The sequence below is a fragment of the Trichinella spiralis genome (assembly GCF_000181795.1).
Source record: "Trichinella spiralis strain ISS 195 chromosome Unknown Scfld2, whole genome shotgun sequence".
Taxonomy (NCBI): Eukaryota; Metazoa; Nematoda; class Enoplea; order Trichinellida; family Trichinellidae; genus Trichinella; species Trichinella spiralis.
Window position 1 is genome coordinate 7,572,480 of NW_003526941.1, and position 18,396 is coordinate 7,590,875.

Consider the following 18,396-nt stretch of genomic DNA (forward strand, 5'->3'; position numbering starts at 1 on the left):
TTTCTTCATTCATTCAGCTGATTTTCAAACACTTTTTATTTGTCAATAATGCACTGGTTTGTTTGAAAGCAAGTAGTGACAAAAATTGTAACATATAATGGAGGACTTGATGTGCTAGTGATCAGAAAAGCTAATTATTTCCGGATGACATACTCTGTTTAGTGAACCAGTGAATTTCTGATCAGCGTATGCTTCGATTTTTTTTATCCTTAATTATTTAACGTGTGAAAGTGGATTGACAAAATGCACCTTATATGCAGAAGCTGTTTTTATTTAATTTTATTACACCTGCTGCTGGCAATTTTAATTTTATAAATTGTATCTAATTCTGAGAAACTGTGCAGTGACTCTTGTATTCTTATTCAAAAATAATTATAGCTATAATGGAAAATAAATAAACGATGCTTGTTAGAATGCACCAGCAGAATTGATTTCATTCATTATTCGATGGAGTTTGTCGAAATATGACTTGAACAAATTAATCAGAGTGTAGTTATATAAATTTAGAGAACAGCAGGTGCTTTGTAATATTGAATGAATTCGAATCACTTTTCAATCTCTTTGTTTAAATTGCTTAAATATATTAATTCATGGGCTAAGAAAAAAAAACAAAAAGCAGGAAGTATTTATAATTTTAAACACAGATGAAATAATTAGAAACAGCTAATCTCGAAATGAAATATGCAAGTGTAATTAATATATGTTCGTTGGAAATTTAATTTGGCGTGAAAATATTATGTTTAACATTATCTACGTGTACTTTAGATGACGATATCAACAATGGAGATTTTCTAGCTTGCAGAAATGTTAATTATTTCACTTAATTTTTAAAATGTGTTTATCAGTTGTGTAATGAAGATGAAATTTATTGCAGCATGAATAATATGAGCTTCAGTCGAACAATGAATGAGAATGCATTACATAAATTTAACAAATAGCTTATTACATTTTTCTCGCTTTGGTATGTTGTTTTTGCAGTTGATCAATGAATTACTATTCGAAGAATTTCAAACTTTTATTTTCAAATTATTTGCTTGAAATCCGCATTTTCATCATGTATTTTATTTTTTTTTCAATGTTCCAACTTGATTTATTTCTTGCAGTAGCATTCTTTATATAGTGATAAATTGTTTTATGTAAGGTATGATTGCAAAGAAGGTGCATAATTCGAGCAGACAGATGGAGTAGCTTAAAAAATGGAGTAAGGGATTTTTTCAAATATTTATTTACCTTTGTTGGTCAAATGAAATCTAAATTGTAAGCATTTGAAAAGTAATTTTGCTTGGGTATTTTTTCAGATATCATGCTTTATCTATATCTATATCTATATATATCATGAATGTTTATTATCATAGATATCAGTAATAGAGTTTCATAATTTTTATCGTTCAATTGCCATGCAAAATGGTAAATTTGAATGGATTAAATAAAACTAAACGGCTGAATTTCATTTCATCGATTGAAGAGTACCAGTTGTTAGCTTCCATCAATGCAATGATTTCAATAGCTGGATTAAATGAATCAACGACCGGAAATTTATATTTAAAATAAAAATGCAAAGTTTTTCAAAAACCTAAATGTTTTTTAAAGCTTCTTTTTAATAAATAATTTCTTCTACTTTAAAGCAAATCACTTGCTGATGAAAATCACAAGCTAATTTAGATTATTTGCGTCAACATTGTTGTTGCTATTTGAAAACAAACAGCTAAAGCCTTTTGGAAGAAGGGCGGGAATCGATCAAGTTTTGTTGATTGTAAATTATACACTATTAATATGTTTCAGCATTGGGCCGTTTTGAAATGAAAAATCATTCTTCACTGATAAATAAATGTTCTATCTTTTAACTGAATGCAAAGGGAAGAACTATTTATTCTTCTATGTTGTTTAGCTAGCTGTTTGATCGATTGTCATTTTCAACAATTTCTCAGTAATGATAATGATGATAAACAACAGCAGTGATAATAATAATAATAATAATAATAATAACAATAACAACGACAATACTAATAACTATAGTATAATTTATGCTATGGAAGAATTAATTGCACGCTTAGCTGAATCAACGCAAATTTGTATGTCAAAGGTTTGTTTTTATGCAGATTTATATGTTACACAGGGTGAAATTATTTTTGGATTTTTTAATTTCTTTACCGTATTTTATCTATGAAATTAAATATCTTTCAGGTAGTACAAGAGTACGAACGTGCAGTCATTTTCCGATTGGGTCGATTAATTATCGGTGGTGCCAGGGGACCGGGAATATTTTTCGTTCTGCCATGCATTGAAACGTATACAAAGGTCGACTTGAGAACTGTATCTTTCGATGTTCCACCCCAAGAGGTTTTGCACTCAACGAACATTTGGTTAATTCAACAGATCTGGTTTGTTAATAATATTAACTACATTTAGATTCTCACTAAAGATTCGGTGACCATCAGCGTGGATGCGGTTGTTTATTACAGAATTTACAACGCTACCGTATCTGTGGCTAATGTGGAAAATGCTCACCACGCCACTCGACTGCTTGCTCAAACAGCTTTGAGAAACATGCTAGGCATGAAAAGTTTATCAGAAATTCTAAGTGATCGGGAAGCAATCGCTTCTTGCATGAGAGTAAGTATTAATTTAACATTGCAAATATTCGAAAAGCACAGACTGCGTATATTCATTTATGTAATATATTTTTCAAACGAGTTATGAATAAATAAGGTAAAATATAGTCAAATATATCATTTATTTGAATGAGAAAGCATAAGCAGTTGTTTGCGCATAAGCAAAAGCAACTTGTTTGTATTTAATTTTTCCCTTTCTACGGCACTATGTTCTCACGCTACTTGTTTACGCTACTATTATTATTATTATTATGTTTTTTGTTCTCAGATTTCAATTGCATAAAAAATTTTTACCAGTTCAGTATTTACAGTTGTGTAGAATGATTATTAAATGGAATTTAATTCCATTGAATAATTGAAACATTTTAATTTGAGAATAATTTTTATACAAGGCAAAATGTAATTGAAAATGAAGACTTTTTCTTCATGTGCAAGCAAGCTTTGTTTGTCTGATTTCATCTATCAAAAGAATCTTGACAAGCATCTTTTTGTTCCTTTTCTGTGTTCCAAACGTTTGTCCCCTGAAGACGTTGCTAGTCTAGCGTTGATCAGATTTTAAATTGAATCCTCTTCAAAAAGCTGGTAAATTTCTTTATAAGTGAAAAATATACATTTTAGAATCTTCTTGATGACGCCACTGGACGTTGGGGTATTATTGTCGAAAGAGTAGAAATGTAAGTAGAAATGATTTTAATTTTAACAACGCTGAAGGCCGCCATTCTGTCGGCCACGTGCAACTGAAAGGATGGCTTTGTTCCGTTTATTATTGATTAATAATGATTTTCCAACGGTAACGACTTGTGAAGTTGTTGAGGTCGGTTGTTTCATGACTCACGTCGTGCAGCCTTGAAATGGAAAAGACGATCAATTTGAGCCGTATAATTTTTATACTCTTTCATCATTTGCAGCAATTTGCTTTATTATTTCTGTTATTAATTTTGGTTTTATAATTTTTATATTCATTCAGCATATATTAATTTAGTTTTTTTTTAAAATTCGTTCATCGTTTTTCCCTCTTTTTTTTACCTCTCAGAAAAGACGTCCGCTTGCCTGTACAGTTGCAACGCGTTATGGCTACTGAAGCCGAAGCAGCGAGAGAAGCTCGAGCCAAGGTTCTCTCTATTCAGTTGTGTGTAAATTTGTATGAATAAGTAATTTGCATATTTTCAGCTGATAGCCGCTCAAGGTGAACAAGAAGCGAGCAAAGCTTTGAAAGCCGCTTCGGAAATCATCGCCGCTTCACCTGCAGCACTTCAACTGCGCTATCTGCAAACGTTATCGAACATTTCGACTGAAAAGAATTCGACCATCATTTTCCCCCTTCCGATGGACTTCCGCTTTCTGTCCTTCGGGCAACAAGTCTAGCAACCGCACCAGAAACGTGGAACAGCAGCAGAGGCTCAGAGAAAAGTAAACAATTCAACCTTTCTCCATATATTTATCAATTAATAATTATTCATGAACTTTGAATGAAACAACAGTATTGCCTCTGTTCATCCGTCAACAGCAGCGGCAGTCGACCAACACGCCTTCTTCACACCATTGATGAATTTATGTGTTTGTTTGCTTGTTTTTTTTCTCTCTTTCCTATTATTCTGAAGTATCGAAATATGGGAAAGAACAACCAAACCACACATACAAAATTTTATCATCCAAACCTGTCATTCACTTCATCAAACCTACACCAACATACCGACGTTCTATAATATGGTAAATAAATTGAAATGCACTTTTTTTGATATTTTTTTTATTCTGCACTTGTCATTCATTTTTCAAATATTATTAACTTAAAAAAATATTTCAGCACTGTTTTCAGTTTAAATTAACATACTTCAAAATCATTCTGCCTAGTATTATTATTATTATAAATAAGCCAACAGCATTGACAACAGTATCTTTTATCTAACACATTTTATTACTTTTTCCATAATGTGTAAATACGAATTTCTTATTCGTCATCTTCCGCGGATACGCGCAGTGCACTTTCGGTGGCAATAATTTCTTCTAGCGCATTATCAAATTCCAAGTACTGAAATTTGAAAGGTCACATTATCGTAGATACATTAACGAATAGATTTGAATACTTTCTGCTCATTGGCATAGCGTATATGTTCTGGAGTTTTCAAATAATCTTCACCTTTCTTTTGTTCAAGCAGTTGTTCCATCTGCGCTTGTATTTTCTGTTTTTTCAATGATAACTTTTTCAATTCTTTGCTTATATCCACAATACCCTTGAATCGATTTTCATAAATTCACGTTTTCCCGGTTAACTTTTTAACAAAAAGAAAAAGATGCGCATATAGTGCACAAATGGATAGTTAAATGCTATTACTGAATTACTAACTCTCTTCTCTTCGAATGGAAGAAACGTAAGTTTCCCATTTCAGCTATGCAAATTCTGTCTATCATTTAGAATAACAACACTGCTACACTGACTGATTTGAATTAGACATTTGCAGTCGATTGAAAGTAAATAAACAGACATACCTCTATAGGTAAGATAATTCGGCATTTATCGGAGACAGGAAACCTTACGCATCCTTTGAGAGGGTATTCATTCGAATTTATTTTCACCAAATTACAGATAGACAATACGGCAATCATCTCTGCGCAACGTTTCAAATCGTCAGCTACTTCTGAATCATTGCTGAGCACGTATACTACATGAATAAATGGAAATTAATAATTATAATCATCATCATAAATATATATATATATATACATACTACAGTCAAGCTTTGTTTTTGCGGTAAGGTCAAAACTAGCTCTTAACGAACGAACAGCCTTCACTACAGACATTGCAAACTGTATCCGATTGTCCACTGTTGTATCTGCCCAGTTGTACTAAGAATTAAAAAAAAATCCTCTTTTCAAACATTTTCTTTCTAAATTAGGGCTCTATCTTCTTTTTACTTGTTCTGATTCTGGATAAGGTGCAACACAAATGCTCAGTCTGTTGTCATGGCTACCAGCGGGGAGTCTTTGCCAAAGTTCTTCAGCAATGAATGGCATAAATGGAGCTATAAGACGTAATGCTGAATCCACACAAAAACAAAGCACTCTTTTCGTAGCAGATTGTACTTCCGGATCTGCGTCTCTCATCACTGGTTTAATGCATTCCTAAACAAACAACGAAAAAAAATGTAATATTTCTAAAATAATATAGAACATATTTAATTACAAGATAAACATCGCATAGCTCGTAAAGCCAGAAATTGTAGCATGCCGTGGTAGCTTTGCTGAATTCATAGTTTTCAAATGCATCATTGCACAAACGAACCGCTGTTGACAGTCTGCTCAAAATCCATAAATCTACTTCTGTTGCCATTTTGTTAACCTATAATATGCACATACGTGCTTATTTCTCTGATTTGAATTCAGTAATCTCATACTTTAAATTCAGGCTCTGCTTTAAAATCCTTGCCCAGCGTCATCATAACAAATCGACAAGCATTCCATATCTTATTGCAAAAATGTCTGTAACCTTGAATACGCAGCACATCAAGATTGATATCTCGTCCTGAACAAAAATAAAAAAATAAGCTTGCATTTCGGTTTTAAGTATAATCACCCTGAGCCGCATATGCGCATAAAGCAAATCGCAAAGCATCAGTCCCACATTCTGGAATACCGTTTGGATAATCGCGCTTTTGACCTTCCTTAGCACGTTGCACTTCAGCTGGGTCAAGATTGCTCGACAGTAATTTATTATGTAATTTCTATAATGTTTTTCGTTAATTCAATTCTTCATAAGGGTTTTTGTACATGTGCGACAAATGTTTACCAAAAAGAAAATACTTATACCTCAAGACTAATGCCATTAATGACATCCAACGGATCAATCACATTACCAAGAGACTTGCTCATCTTCCTCCCGTGGGCATCGCGTATTACCGAGTGCAAATAGATATCCGTAAACGGAAGCTTGCCTGTCAATTTCTGGCAAAGGAAAACCATTTTAGCTACCCAAAAAAACAAAATATCATATCCAGTCTCTAAAAGTGTTCCAGGATAAAATTCTTCCAAATCTTTTGTCTAAATTCAGTACAGTTGCATATTAAAAGTCATCAAAAGCCTTCTTTTCATTGTTCGCATACCTGATTTGGCCAACCAAATATAGATATTGGAAATAATGCAGACGAAAACCATGTGTCCAAAACATCTTCGTCTACAAATTGTTTTGCTGCGTTATACATATGTATGCTGCGTTTTGCTTTTCATACTTACCTTGATGTAAAGTAATTTCACTTTGTGGTACGTTAAATTTTTTTATAGCTTTCTGCATTGCTTCCGCTTCTGTCCTAGCAACAACCCAACTGTCGTCACATGCATCCTAGTAAGTTCAAAACATTTTAAACGAGAACAAAAAAGGTAAAAGCTATTTTGAACTTACATTTCCTTTTTCTCTACCTCTGATGCTAACGAAATATGCCGGAATTCGATGGCCCCACCAAAGCTGTCGAGAAATACACCAATCTCTGAAATTCCACATTATGCAAATGTATTAAAAATATTCAACAACAGCAATTTACCTTATGCCCGACATCCATTTATACCATGTCTTCTCATGGATATTCGGGATAATTCGCATATCACCATTTCGTACGGCTGCAGCTGCATTTTGTGCCATTTCATCACATTTAACATACCACTGAGCTTTCAACAATGGTTCGACGATATCTTTCGAACGACTATTCAAAGAGAAACAGTTAATTTCATAAAAATAAATAAACATATATCCTCGCACTTGCAAACTGGAACAACCATAGGATTTTCAGCCGTAGTAACAAAAAGACCAATCGCTTTCAATTCTTGAAGAACTGCTTTACGAGCGTGGAACCGTTTCATGCCTGCAAACCGACCACACCAAGCTTCCATCAAACCTTCATCATTGATGCAAGATATAAACGGTAAATTCAACCTCTGACCAACCTCATAATCATTCTGATCATGTGCTGGCGTTATTTTAACAGCTCCTATATTTTATAATTATTGTTAAAAATCATTATTATTTAAAGGTGACAACTGACCAGTGCCAAATGACATATCTACAAATGAATGTGATACAATTGGTAACTTTCGATCTAAAAACGGATGCTGGCATTCTTTCCCAACTAAATGTTTATAACGGATATCATCTGGATGGACAGCAATAGCGACATCTCCCAGCATAGTTTCAACACGCGTCGTAGCTACCACAATTCGTTCATCTAATAATATAATTATGTAATCACGATTGAATTTAACAACAACAACAAATGTAGACACATACCGCTATTTATAACAGGATAAGCAAAATGGACCAACACTCCAAATTCAACTTGTTCATCATAGCCAGGTACAGTTAGCATTGTACGGCCTGTAAGTTCAATTTTATCCACCTAATAAAGAAAATAATAAAAATGATGGACTGAAATGAATTTATTTTCCAACACCACCTCTATATCTGATATTGCAGAACGCAAAACACAAGACCAATTTACCAAACGAACACTTCTGTATATATTTCCAGTTTCGTGAAGCCTTACAAATGCTTCTGTAACAGCATGACACATTTTCTATTAAAACGAAGAAAATAACAGTAATAAAGACCAATTATTACATCAACTTTCTAATAAATTCATACTTCATCCATAGTAAAACAAGCACGATCCCAATCAAGTGAAGAGCCGAGTACTTTTAACTGTTTATATATAGTGTCGCCTTTCCTGAACAAACATGTATAATGGTATATTACAGAACAGAACTTTGACAAAATCCAATTACTCGTTTTTCCATGACCAAACTTGTTTTAAAAATGCCTCACGTCCCAAATGATGTCGAGTTTGCTTTGATTCCCGCCAAATTTTTTTTTCAACAACAACTTGCGTTGCAATGCCCGCATGATCGCAACCAGGATTCCACAACACTGTACGACCTTTCATTCGATGCCTAAAAAGCATATACATAGTATTTTATTACGCATTTAAATTTCTGTTTAACTTGCCAACGAGTTACTGCATCTTCTATAGATATTGTCAAAGCATGGCCCAGATGACATGTACCAGTAACATTTGGAGGTGGGATGACCATAACGAATTTTTCACTCTGCCTTCGCTTATTTATGTGCTATAAATAACGTTGAATAGCTTTTTAAAATTTTAATTCATAAATTTGAAAACTCTCCAAAATACAAAACCAAATACCTCGAATTCGGGTTTGAAAAAGCCGCTTTTCTCCCACCAATCATACCAACAAGCTTCTACATACTTTGGGCTGTAGGATTTAGGCATTTCACAACTGACATCTAGAGTATTAGAAGTGAAAAGTTGTACAGTCCATAGAATATTTTCATTTTACCTTTCTTTTCACCTGCTAGAGTTGGTATATCATAAGAAATTATTTCTTTTGTCTTTTCCTTTATTGGAACCTGAAACAGTTTTCATTTCAAATTAAATTTATTTCAAATTCCACTCAAGTGAGGCAAAAGCATTCCTTCAAAACACAAAAGGTAGACATAAACATAAACGCTGCTAAGAAACTGAATAATCAATAAATGTTTACTTCAGACTTTGATTTTGCCATTTCCATCTTCTGTGCAAGCATTTGTTGTTTTTGCTGAAATTTTTCCAGTTTGGCTTGCTTCTTAGCATCCTTAATTTTATCTTTTTCTTTTTTATTAGAAGTCGCTTCAGAATGCAGAGAATTTGCCTGATCAGGGTTTACCATAGTGAAAATAACAAAAAATTACACAGTATCCAAGTGAAATCAGTTATGGAATAGATGATTGTAAATACAGAATTAATAGGCAGCAGGTACAAATTTAATAAATGATAAAATACTATAAAATAAATGCAGCTATACATTTTTAAGCACTAAGCTATTTTAAATTTGGTTTTAGATAAAAAATCAAAATTTATTGATTGTAAAGCGTTTTTCTAACAACCAAGTTTACAATTTTTCAATATCATTTAAGCAAATAAGTGAAATTAACAGTATTTTCAAAATACATAAGTGTAAAATACACAACTCATTTCAAAAATAAAAAATATATACTATTTAAATTTCAATAAAATATATTTTTTATTGATTATAAAGTAAAAATGAAAATTAAACAGCAAGTAAACTGTAGTTCTGTAACTGTAGTTCAAAACTTGCAATACGACTAAATTGAAATTCTATCTAAAATTCAATGTCTGATCAAAATATAACTGAAATATAATTCAAAATGAATGAAAACAATAATTTATATATTTTGGAAACCAACAATAAAAATATATTAACAGCTTATTTAAAACCAAAATTCACAGCATCAACGTAGACAAAGTTCACAGTTTAACGCAAAAAATAAAATAATAAATAATGTTTTAATTATTAATAAATAATTAATATGGAATTCATTAATTTTATATCATTTTTATTTGGTAAATGTAAGTAGTTAAGTAGATGAAAATCAATTTTATTTACAGTAAAATATTTTTTGAAGAAAAATATTGTTAAGCATTAAAATACTCTGTTTATTAATATTTGATTATTTTAAAATTCGAAAATATGGAATTTTTATTTAACTTTCATACAGACTTAATTTTTTTTATTTCAATGGATTATTGATAACGCTTTATGATATCGTGCTGCAACCTGCGCGCGGCAATCTTTGACTGGAAATGACACAGTAGTGTGATGGTGGGGTTGTCGATTGAATTTGCATTTTCTGCTTTGAGCCTGCAAATATTTACCATTACTTATGTTTTCAGTTGCTTAATTTTCTTGTTTGTTTGCAGTTTTGGATAACACTGTTCGCCATTGTTAACGATGGAAAAAAATAACGCCCGAAAATATCATAAAGGCAATGATTCCAGTGGAAGTGAAGAATCAGACATTAGAAGCGTGAGTTGCTTATCTGTTATTTTTTATTGACTTAATAATAGCTAATTAATTAATTTACTTGTTAAAATTTTTGTTTTTTATGTCCATTTTTACAAAAAATACACGTTATAAATTGTTTACATTTACAAGAAATTGCAAATTTTAAATATGCATCGGTTTTGATAATTAAAATATCTTTTCTCTTACTATCAGAACATAAATTTGTTTGTTTATTGATTTATTTTTCAGCTTTATTTGTATCATTCCATACATTGATTTTTATGTTTGTTTTATTAGCTGTGGAATAATGCCTAAACAAATTTGCATTGAATAATATTCATGCATTTCTTTTATTTCACACACTCAGTATTTACATTTCTTATTGTGATTTATCTCATCAACAGCTTATCTATCTTTGTAATTATTCAAAGTTGTGTATGCATTTGGGTATTTTATGAAAATTAATAAAATGTAATTAACTATAAATGTGGACGTAAATGCAAAGAGTGCTAGATTTGAAAACTAATTCTGTATTTATTATGACTTAGTGGTATTTATTCGTTTATTCAACGATGTTGTGATCGTTTATTCAACGAAAATGTGACAGTAATTATATGATATGCTAAATATTCTATAGTGGTTTGTAAAGACCAATTCTGCTTGGCGAGATTTCGTTTGTAAAATATTTTGCTTTAATTATTGTTCACTATTATTTACACGTAACACTTTTGTACCGTGTCATCCCTAAGATGCGTTGTTTGATAAATGATCCCGTCGTAGGTATACTGTAGTTATGCTGATAAGTAGGTTTGTTTTTTATTAACTTTAAGATTGCGTACGTATTTAGATGTGATTGTGTGCATTTTTATATTATGTATAATTTTTCATGTGCATTTTATTTTTAATTTTTATGCGTTTCATTATATTTTTAGGATATTTCAGAAGAAAATTATTCACACGATGACATAGGCAGCGATAATGAGCATGCTAGCGCTGATGATGATCAACATTCAGATGAAGTTGACGACGAAAATGAACATAGTGATGATGATGGTGATGAAGATGATACTGATGATGATGATGATGTCGATGATATTTCTCCTCAGCCATCTCGACGTAGAAGTTTGTGCTTTTTATAGTTGTCAGTTGCTTAATTAAAAGAGAAAAGTTTAGGTGGCAGACAAACGAAAAATTCTTCTAGCACCGATAAAAAGGGAGTACGTACAAAAAGAGTTGCAGCTGCTCGAGTTTCTAGCTACGGTATAAAATTATGAATTTAATTAAATGCTATTTTGATTATCTTATTGCGTTAAGCAGTTTTGAGTAAAATATAGCTTATTACGAATAATAAATCACGGTTTTCATCTACGGGAATATTTTTTAATGCTATGTGAAATTTTTAGCAGAAGAAGCTGATTTGCAAAATTTGTCTACTGATGAAGATAGTGATGTTGAAGCATATGGTCGTAAAAAGAAATCAAATGCTTATGATGATGACGAGTGGACAGGAGAAGATTCAGATAGTGATTTTGAAATGGAAATGAAGAAAGGAAAACCGGGAAAAAGTGGCACCAGAAGGGGTGGCGCTGTTAAGCGTGGTGTTGGACGTCCAAAGAGAGCTACTGCACGTCGTGGATCGGCTTCTAAACGGGCAAGTGTGAACGACTCGGATGAAGGTCTTTCCAATGATTCTGATAAATATATTCCTCGACCGAGCAAACGTCGTCAGGTAGCTTCTGAATCTTCAGAAAATGCATCTTGCTCTCCTGATGACGTGCCTGATTCTCACAAAGCGGTAAAATTATCCAGTTTTATTTCTTGTATATTTATGTGAGTATGTTTGTGCGTATATATTTCTTTTCAGATAGACTCCTTTGAAGAGTAAAGCAATGAAGAAATTGAATTTCAGTGGATGGATATGGTGGCTGTTCAGTTGCGGTTACCAGTTTACGCAGTTAGGTTATCGAAATCGTATTTTTTTAATGGTCAAAATTGTATTTTCAACATATACTTTGTTTTTTCTCATAGATAGTGCTTTATAATTGGCACATATTCTTATTATTAAGCTATTTTGTTAAGCTTTTTTATAATGATATATGATGATCATATATTTATTATTTTCCGCTGAAATCTATTTTATTCGAAACATCGAAACGTCATAAATGAAGCCAAATGTTTGAAATACATGCATTCTCATTAATAGAGTAGTACAGTTCATATGTGGCGTTATGTTGTACAATGAAAGTTCATTAGTAAATTATATTATTATTGCTATTATTTTTTATTATGTTCCAAATCGTAACTTATCCTATGAAACTATGAACAACAGCATAGACATACTTCAGCATAAAGCATTTGTTACAAGCACAGTTATTTGCTTAAGTACATTTGACAGAAATTTTCAAAAAAGATATTAAGAAACGAAATCGACTAAGCATTATGTCATTAACGCTTTGTATGTGGTCTTAATGATGTATGCATTTCCATTTCGCAATTAATTTTCAAAAGTGAACTTTAACTGTTGTGTGGTTATTTATTTAAAATGCAGTAGTGAGTATTTAACTTTAAAATCTGCAAAAAATGGTAAGTAGAGTTTAGTCGATGTATGTGTATGATAAGGGGCTTTAAATTTTGACATCATTATGAAATTCAGGCAAATGTCTAAATATATATGACTCATACTTAATTATAAATAACATTTACAGTAGGTAAACTTTAAGGAATGCTTGATGTATAATAAAACTAGTTATGACACATTGACCTGTGTAGAAGGATTCCTTGGATGACTAATAGTAGCGCTGTGAAAGGAAATTTATTATTTTGTTTAATTTTTATATTAATTTTAGCGTTTAAACAATAATATATATATATTATTATTATTATTATTATTAATTATTTAATTTAGAAATGTCAACTCGTGAGCGGAATGTTCCAATCAACATCATGCGTAAATCGTCAGTTGAAGAGATCAGCGATAGAATTGTTAATCTGCTGGATGAGATTGAAAAGCGCATTGAATCTTTGCGTGAAACTGCTACAGTGATGGAACAGGAGAAAGAGAACATTATTGAAATGCTAAGCACCGTACAAATGAATAAAGATTTACTCAAATTGAATCAAGGTATAATGAGGAGTTGTTATTTATTTTCGTATAATATGAATAGTTCCATATGGTGCAGGTGCATATTTGGATGGCATGTATGCGTTGTGGATAATATTGTTTTATTAATTTTTTTTTGTTATAATATGTTCTATTTGTGCTTTTCAGGGGAAAAGGATGATATTGAAGCGACGGCGAATCGCTTGATAAATCGCTGTCGTGCCGTGCAGGTGAGTGTTGCCACGATCCGAAATTCTGAACAAGCTAAAGCATTGGAAATTGTTAACGAAAAAATTGAAGATCTTTTGAAGAAAATGCAAGAAGATATCAACATGTCAAGACAGGTGAAAGAATTTTTAGTTTTGAAATTACTTATAATTATTTTGTTACGATTTACTTTTTTAATGAGGCAAAAGTGAAAAACGAAAAGCAGTTTTTATGATTTTTTTGTGTATTTGATTCACGTTGTACGAACAGAAGTGGTAAGCATAGTTGTTTGTGAGTCTGTGGAGCTTTGTTTTATGTTTAATTCATTCAGTTTGTAATTACATCGAATGATGTAAAGTTTAAGTGTTAAAAAAAACAAATTTGTATGAATGTTTATTATTTATTTGTGCAATGTGATTGAGTTTGTTTTGTAAATATGAAGCGATAGCAAAAACAATGCGATTGATTTTTAATTTCAAATTGTAGACGTGCCAGACTTATTTGAACGCTTGCAATCCGGACAGTCCTAATGGACCGATTGATCAGAAGTTTCAAGCAAATTTGATCGAATGCACTGCTGATGATCAGAAGAAAATTCGACGCCGTCTGGAACAGTTGCTCAACTTAATCGAACGATCTGAGAAAACCATCGGCCAAGCATCGTTGTGACGATTGGTCGGTTTTCAAGCGCCATTATTGCTGCTGAAAAATGTGTGAAAAAATTTATAGCGATTTTACGATGTAGCTGTTTGCAGGTTAGAAGGAAAAAAAAGAAAAAAGTGCAACAATTATGGAGTTTTGCACGCTTTTTGCAAATGTACCATACCTACAGCTTCGGGTGTGGACGAATTTTATTGCCTACCGTACGGCCAAATATGTTGGTTGCGGGTCCGGTTTGATCGTTGCCTTATTTCGTTCAGTTGATGATTTCTTATCAAAAAGTAGTCAAGTATTAATAAAAATTTTCCAATCTTAACGATTGATTTGTCATTGAAAAGAAAATTTATGTACATTCGTTCATTTATTTTTAAAAAACAACTTTATCCTGGTGCATATGCTTGACTTTTGTGGTTTCATTTTCTGCTCTTCACCAGGCACATTCGACGTCACTGGTGAAGTTGTTGACCCGTTTGGCTGCAAATGAAGCACTTCGGAGAATACTTTACCGCCGATTGAAATGTTCTCGCCATTTGCTTTGTCCATGAATTGCAATACTGCTTTTTGACGACGTAACATTAGCGTCCTGCGGTATGTCACTAAATCACACAAATTATTGAAACCAGACCGCAGCAGTTGAAATTTATAAACATATGTGATTTAATCTTTTAACTTTTTAAACTTCAGAATGTTAAAAAATGAAATAATTTTTCGAAAAGAAAAACAACCTATGAGAATTGTAACAAAATATCCAATTTATCAGTTTCAGTTTTTTTTGTTTGTCCACTTAGTAGTTGAAGATGAATTTGAACGTGTAAATTTAAATTTATTTAAAACTTTCTGAAAACACTCGCTAATTTTTTTCATCGACAATGCCTGTTACGTTTCCTCCATCTTATATTCTGCTAAATGACAACAATTTTAACTCGGGTTATTTATAATTTTATTCCTGCATTACTCTTACTGTAATACACGTATTAGTTTTCTTAACTAATTAGAGTAATGTTTCATTTTTTCAGACAGTTTACAATTGAAAATGAAGTACATAAACACTTCATTTCCATATTGTTCTATTTAAAGTCAACAAGTTGACTATTAATTGCATAATATCAGTTTATTTTACAATAGTGAAGTTTTAATGATAAAGTTACTGCACGTATTTCATTATTTGCATTAAAATTTTCAAGTAATGTTCTATTATTTTTTCCATTTTTTCTAGAACTTGTAAAAACCGATAACATGAACCCCACAGTTGAAGAGAATGAACACCGTTGTGGCAGACAATCTAGCAAGGAACTTGACAGAACTTGAACATCAGTGAAAACTTTTTGTAGAACAAGGAATGAAGGCGGGAAGAAGTTGCGTGCGTTGGTCGGCGGTCGGAACGAGTGAATGGTGATTTTGGCGCACACGAATGCATACCCTTGTTGCCCACACCCTTTTATCTGTATTCACATATACGAATATATCATAATAAAGTGTAGATGCAACAAAAGAATGCTACACCATGGTTTATTGTGCATATTCTGAGCCGTCAATTTATTTGGTATAGCAGCGTGCACTACTTCAACATGGTCATTTTTCAAACCGTAAGTACAATTTTCTTCGTGCATGCCATTTGATTTATTTATAAAATGTTTGGTTGTGCGCTTTATGTTGATTCAGATTCTGAGCAGCAAAAGTTGAAAAAGAGAATTAGGAAAAGTTTTGATTCAAAAAATTTTCAAAGATACTTATGTGTCTGTGTGTGTTTGTGTCTGCGCGGGAATAGTACTGAATAGGAAGGAAACGAGAGTGTTAATTAGTTTTGTTTGTTTATGAATAAGGATATGAGTATGTTATTTATTGAACAATTTGAATATTGTGTAGTTCAACATATTTTATTAATGATTTGAAATGATCGAATTTCTAATTGTTTACTGAAATGACAGAAATATTACATGTCTAACGTTGACTGAAGTGCTCTTTTTACATATGCTCAACTGTAAGCAAGCAGCAAATCAGAAAACCAATCGTTCCTTGTGAAAATTGATTTGCTAAAAATTATTTATGTATTGTGAAATTATGAAAAAAAATTGAAGAAAACAACAGCTTTTTTATATCTTCAACATGACACTCACGCGTATGAAATGTCGAAGAATAGTGTGTGAAAATTGGATGTGTGTTTTTGTCTTATTAATTAGTCATTTTATCTGCACATTATACTCAGTATTAATGTACTTGTAATTTGAAACAAGAAGAGAATATTTTTTACATATGAAAATGGTCAACTTACTTGAATGCATTATAAATAGTCCGCCCCAAGCGATGCTCCAGAACCAACCAATGAGGAAGAATGTAACAGTGGCAAATTGAGAAACGCCAACGCAACAATTGATCAACATGGTGAGCAAGGTTCGAGTTTCTCTGACTTCAAGACGTGGTTGACCAACCAATAGAATTGCCATACCGGCCAACACGGTTCCTTTGAATGGTGTCTCTTTTAAAGCATGCTAATTTTGATTGGGACAGCTTACCGGAGCCAGGCAACAGTAGATTCAGCAAAAAGCATACAATCGCTATTGGCAAAGGCAAGAATGGAATGGCAGCGTAGATCAGTGATTCATTGATTGCTTTACGATCTCTGGCTGTTTGGGTAATGCTGGCTGGCTTTGCTTGATTTTCTTCAACAGTTTCGCCAATTTGCGTATGATTCGTATGTACAGGATCGACAACGGTTACCATCAGCACGGGATCGGTGGGATTTTTTTGAAAGTTCGTTCCACGCGATGTGGCACTGCCTACTGTAGTTGTCGGTAGTGGTGGATGATTAGTCGACAGCGATGTGGAACAGCCATCTTTTGACAAATACAACTCGCCACTTTGGGTTAGCTCAGCCGCGGCTACTTTAGCGGACGATTGTTTAACTTTGTTAAAGCCGAATCTCAACGCTTGTTGTAAAGCGTTTGGTGTTGGGACCATGGGCACAAATTTCCCTCCCCAAAAAGGGAAAAGTATTGTTAAATCAGTCGGATTTGATCAACACCAACGGCAGCCAAAACAGCCAACCCGTCTGCAGTGGATAAATGATAATACAGTGTGCATTTCAATATTTCGACCAAATGGTCACTAATTGCCGGTCTGCATGCTTTGTCCATATCGACGGGAGTTGATTGATTCGAGCCGTTATTGACACAACGATTAACACATCGGTGTTTTGTTTAATCATTTTTCTTTGTTTCACTGCATTTTCAAGCATGTTCTGTATCTAAAGTTAATGCATTTCGAACATTGATGTTTTTTTCTTTACTTTTTGTTAATTGGTGGAAGAGATTAGGTAAAAATTTTCAACTTATAAAAAAGGAAAAATATATTGATGAACATGCATATATATATATATATATATTTCTTTTCTGCATTTTTTTGCAATAAGAAAAAATGAGAATAAGCAATTTGATGGAGAGGTGTCTTTTGTAATTTTTTTGAGATGTTCATTTGAATTGTACATATGATAATTTGTGATAAAATCAAAGGAGTGCTTGCTATTTTCTTTTATTACGCGCAGTTGGTGTCGATTTGAATGGTCGGTGAATTGTGAGCTGCAATCCAGGAAGAAAGTAGAACATTGAATCAGTTCGTATAATTTTTTGGGTATTCATAGAATAAATAGTGTAATAATAGTCAAGGCAAAAAGTTATCAAATGATTGATGCAAATGCTAATGTCAGCGCATTCTAAAGTGAGTATATAATTGGTAGAAGGTTTTGAAATATTTGAGAAATTTCAATAAAACTTAAGCAAACTGTTCAGTGCGAAAATTATAATTTTCTACTTGATACAATATGCACTTAAGAATGAAATACATTACAGATTTTAAAGATATTGTCTGCAGTTTCAATCAAAGTGATCGTATGTCTAACTGAAAAGTTGATCATTGAATAAATGAGTTAGATGTACCTGCCTATCTTTATATTTTTTTACAAGGTGAAATTTCTAT

The 18,396-nt window shown here is 32.4% G+C and overlaps 5 protein-coding genes across 5 annotated transcripts; 2 read left to right on the top strand and 3 right to left on the bottom strand.

Moving 5' to 3' along the window:
* Window positions 1–2,029: 2,029 nt before the first annotated feature.
* On the top strand, window positions 2,030–3,977 carry Tsp_06724 (SPFH/Band 7 domain protein). Its single transcript, XM_003380518.1, has 7 exons — window positions 2,030–2,083; window positions 2,185–2,340; window positions 2,410–2,613; window positions 3,231–3,286; window positions 3,324–3,430; window positions 3,651–3,724; window positions 3,783–3,977. The coding sequence occupies exons 1-7, from the start codon at window positions 2,030–2,032 to the stop codon at window positions 3,975–3,977; spliced, it is 846 nt and encodes a 281-aa protein (XP_003380566.1).
* Window positions 3,978–4,560: 583 nt separating this feature from the next.
* Window positions 4,561–8,536, bottom strand: Tsp_06725 (valyl-tRNA synthetase). Its single transcript, XM_003380519.1, has 19 exons — window positions 8,379–8,536; window positions 8,239–8,320; window positions 8,096–8,170; window positions 7,885–7,993; window positions 7,643–7,822; window positions 7,360–7,588; window positions 7,145–7,303; window positions 7,006–7,090; window positions 6,840–6,945; window positions 6,710–6,780; window positions 6,417–6,647; window positions 6,184–6,331; window positions 6,005–6,132; window positions 5,794–5,949; window positions 5,526–5,732; window positions 5,339–5,456; window positions 5,100–5,272; window positions 4,697–4,843; window positions 4,561–4,641 (listed from the first exon to the last, which is right to left on the bottom strand). Exons 1-19 carry the CDS (start codon window positions 8,534–8,536, stop codon window positions 4,561–4,563), a joined length of 2,643 nt encoding a protein of 880 aa, XP_003380567.1.
* Window positions 8,537–10,440: 1,904 nt separating this feature from the next.
* Window positions 10,441–14,433, top strand: Tsp_06726 (BAG family molecular chaperone regulator 2). The gene is made up of 10 exons (XM_003380520.1): window positions 10,441–10,478; window positions 11,107–11,237; window positions 11,400–11,579; window positions 11,631–11,717; window positions 11,861–12,252; window positions 12,367–12,416; window positions 13,006–13,040; window positions 13,363–13,578; window positions 13,726–13,901; window positions 14,251–14,433. Exons 1-10 carry the CDS (start codon window positions 10,441–10,443, stop codon window positions 14,431–14,433), a joined length of 1,488 nt encoding a protein of 495 aa, XP_003380568.1.
* A 348-nt stretch (window positions 14,434–14,781) lies between these two features.
* Tsp_06727 (conserved hypothetical protein) lies at window positions 14,782–16,039 on the bottom strand. Its single transcript, XM_003380521.1, has 3 exons — window positions 16,010–16,039; window positions 15,654–15,866; window positions 14,782–14,898 (listed from the first exon to the last, which is right to left on the bottom strand). Exons 1-3 carry the CDS (start codon window positions 16,037–16,039, stop codon window positions 14,782–14,784), a joined length of 360 nt encoding a protein of 119 aa, XP_003380569.1.
* Window positions 16,040–16,389: 350 nt separating this feature from the next.
* Window positions 16,390–17,382, bottom strand: Tsp_06728 (putative protein SPEC3). The gene is made up of 3 exons (XM_003380522.1): window positions 16,938–17,382; window positions 16,697–16,900; window positions 16,390–16,457 (listed from the first exon to the last, which is right to left on the bottom strand). The coding sequence occupies exons 1-3, from the start codon at window positions 17,380–17,382 to the stop codon at window positions 16,390–16,392; spliced, it is 717 nt and encodes a 238-aa protein (XP_003380570.1).
* Window positions 17,383–18,396: the final 1,014 nt, after the last annotated feature.

Bases quoted from the DNA above. Each gene is read 5' to 3' on its own strand.
- Tsp_06724 (XM_003380518.1), top strand. From the start codon at position 2,030: ATGGAAGAATTAATTGCACGCTTAGCTGAATCAACGCAAATTTGTATG. The intron at 2,084-2,184 runs GTTTGTTTTTAT...AATATCTTTCAG, and splicing joins CGCAAATTTGTATGTCAAAG to GTAGTACAAGAGTACGAACG. The intron at 3,431-3,650 runs GTTGTTTCATGA...CTCTCAGAAAAG, and splicing joins TTGTGAAGTTGTTGAGGTCG to ACGTCCGCTTGCCTGTACAG.
- Tsp_06725 (XM_003380519.1), bottom strand. From the start codon at position 8,536: ATGAAAGGTCGTACAGTGTTGTGGAATCCTGGTTGCGATCATGCGGGC. The intron at 6,332-6,416 runs GTATAAGTATTT...AAAACATTATAG, and splicing joins TTAATGGCATTAGTCTTGAG to AAATTACATAATAAATTACT. The intron at 4,844-5,099 runs GTATGTCTGTTT...AATCGATTCAAG, and splicing joins GAATTATCTTACCTATAGAG to GGTATTGTGGATATAAGCAA.
- Tsp_06726 (XM_003380520.1), top strand. From the start codon at position 10,441: ATGATTCCAGTGGAAGTGAAGAATCAGACATTAGAAGC. The intron at 11,718-11,860 runs GTATAAAATTAT...TGAAATTTTTAG, and splicing joins TGCTCGAGTTTCTAGCTACG to CAGAAGAAGCTGATTTGCAA. The intron at 13,579-13,725 runs GTATAATGAGGA...TGTGCTTTTCAG, and splicing joins TTTACTCAAATTGAATCAAG to GGGAAAAGGATGATATTGAA.
- Tsp_06727 (XM_003380521.1), bottom strand. From the start codon at position 16,039: ATGGCATGCACGAAGAAAATTGTACTTACG. The intron at 15,867-16,009 runs GTTTGAAAAATG...ATGTGAATACAG, and splicing joins CGAAGAAAATTGTACTTACG to ATAAAAGGGTGTGGGCAACA. The intron at 14,899-15,653 runs GTTTTTACAAGT...CTTCATTTGCAG, and splicing joins CTGTGGGGTTCATGTTATCG to CCAAACGGGTCAACAACTTC.
- Tsp_06728 (XM_003380522.1), bottom strand. From the start codon at position 17,382: ATGGTCCCAACACCAAACGCTTTACAACAAGCGTTGAGATTCGGCTTT. The intron at 16,901-16,937 runs GTAAGCTGTCCC...ATGCTTTAAAAG, and splicing joins TCTACTGTTGCCTGGCTCCG to AGACACCATTCAAAGGAACC. The intron at 16,458-16,696 runs GTAAGTTGACCA...AATAATTTTTAG, and splicing joins ACTATTTATAATGCATTCAA to CAAATCAATTTTCACAAGGA.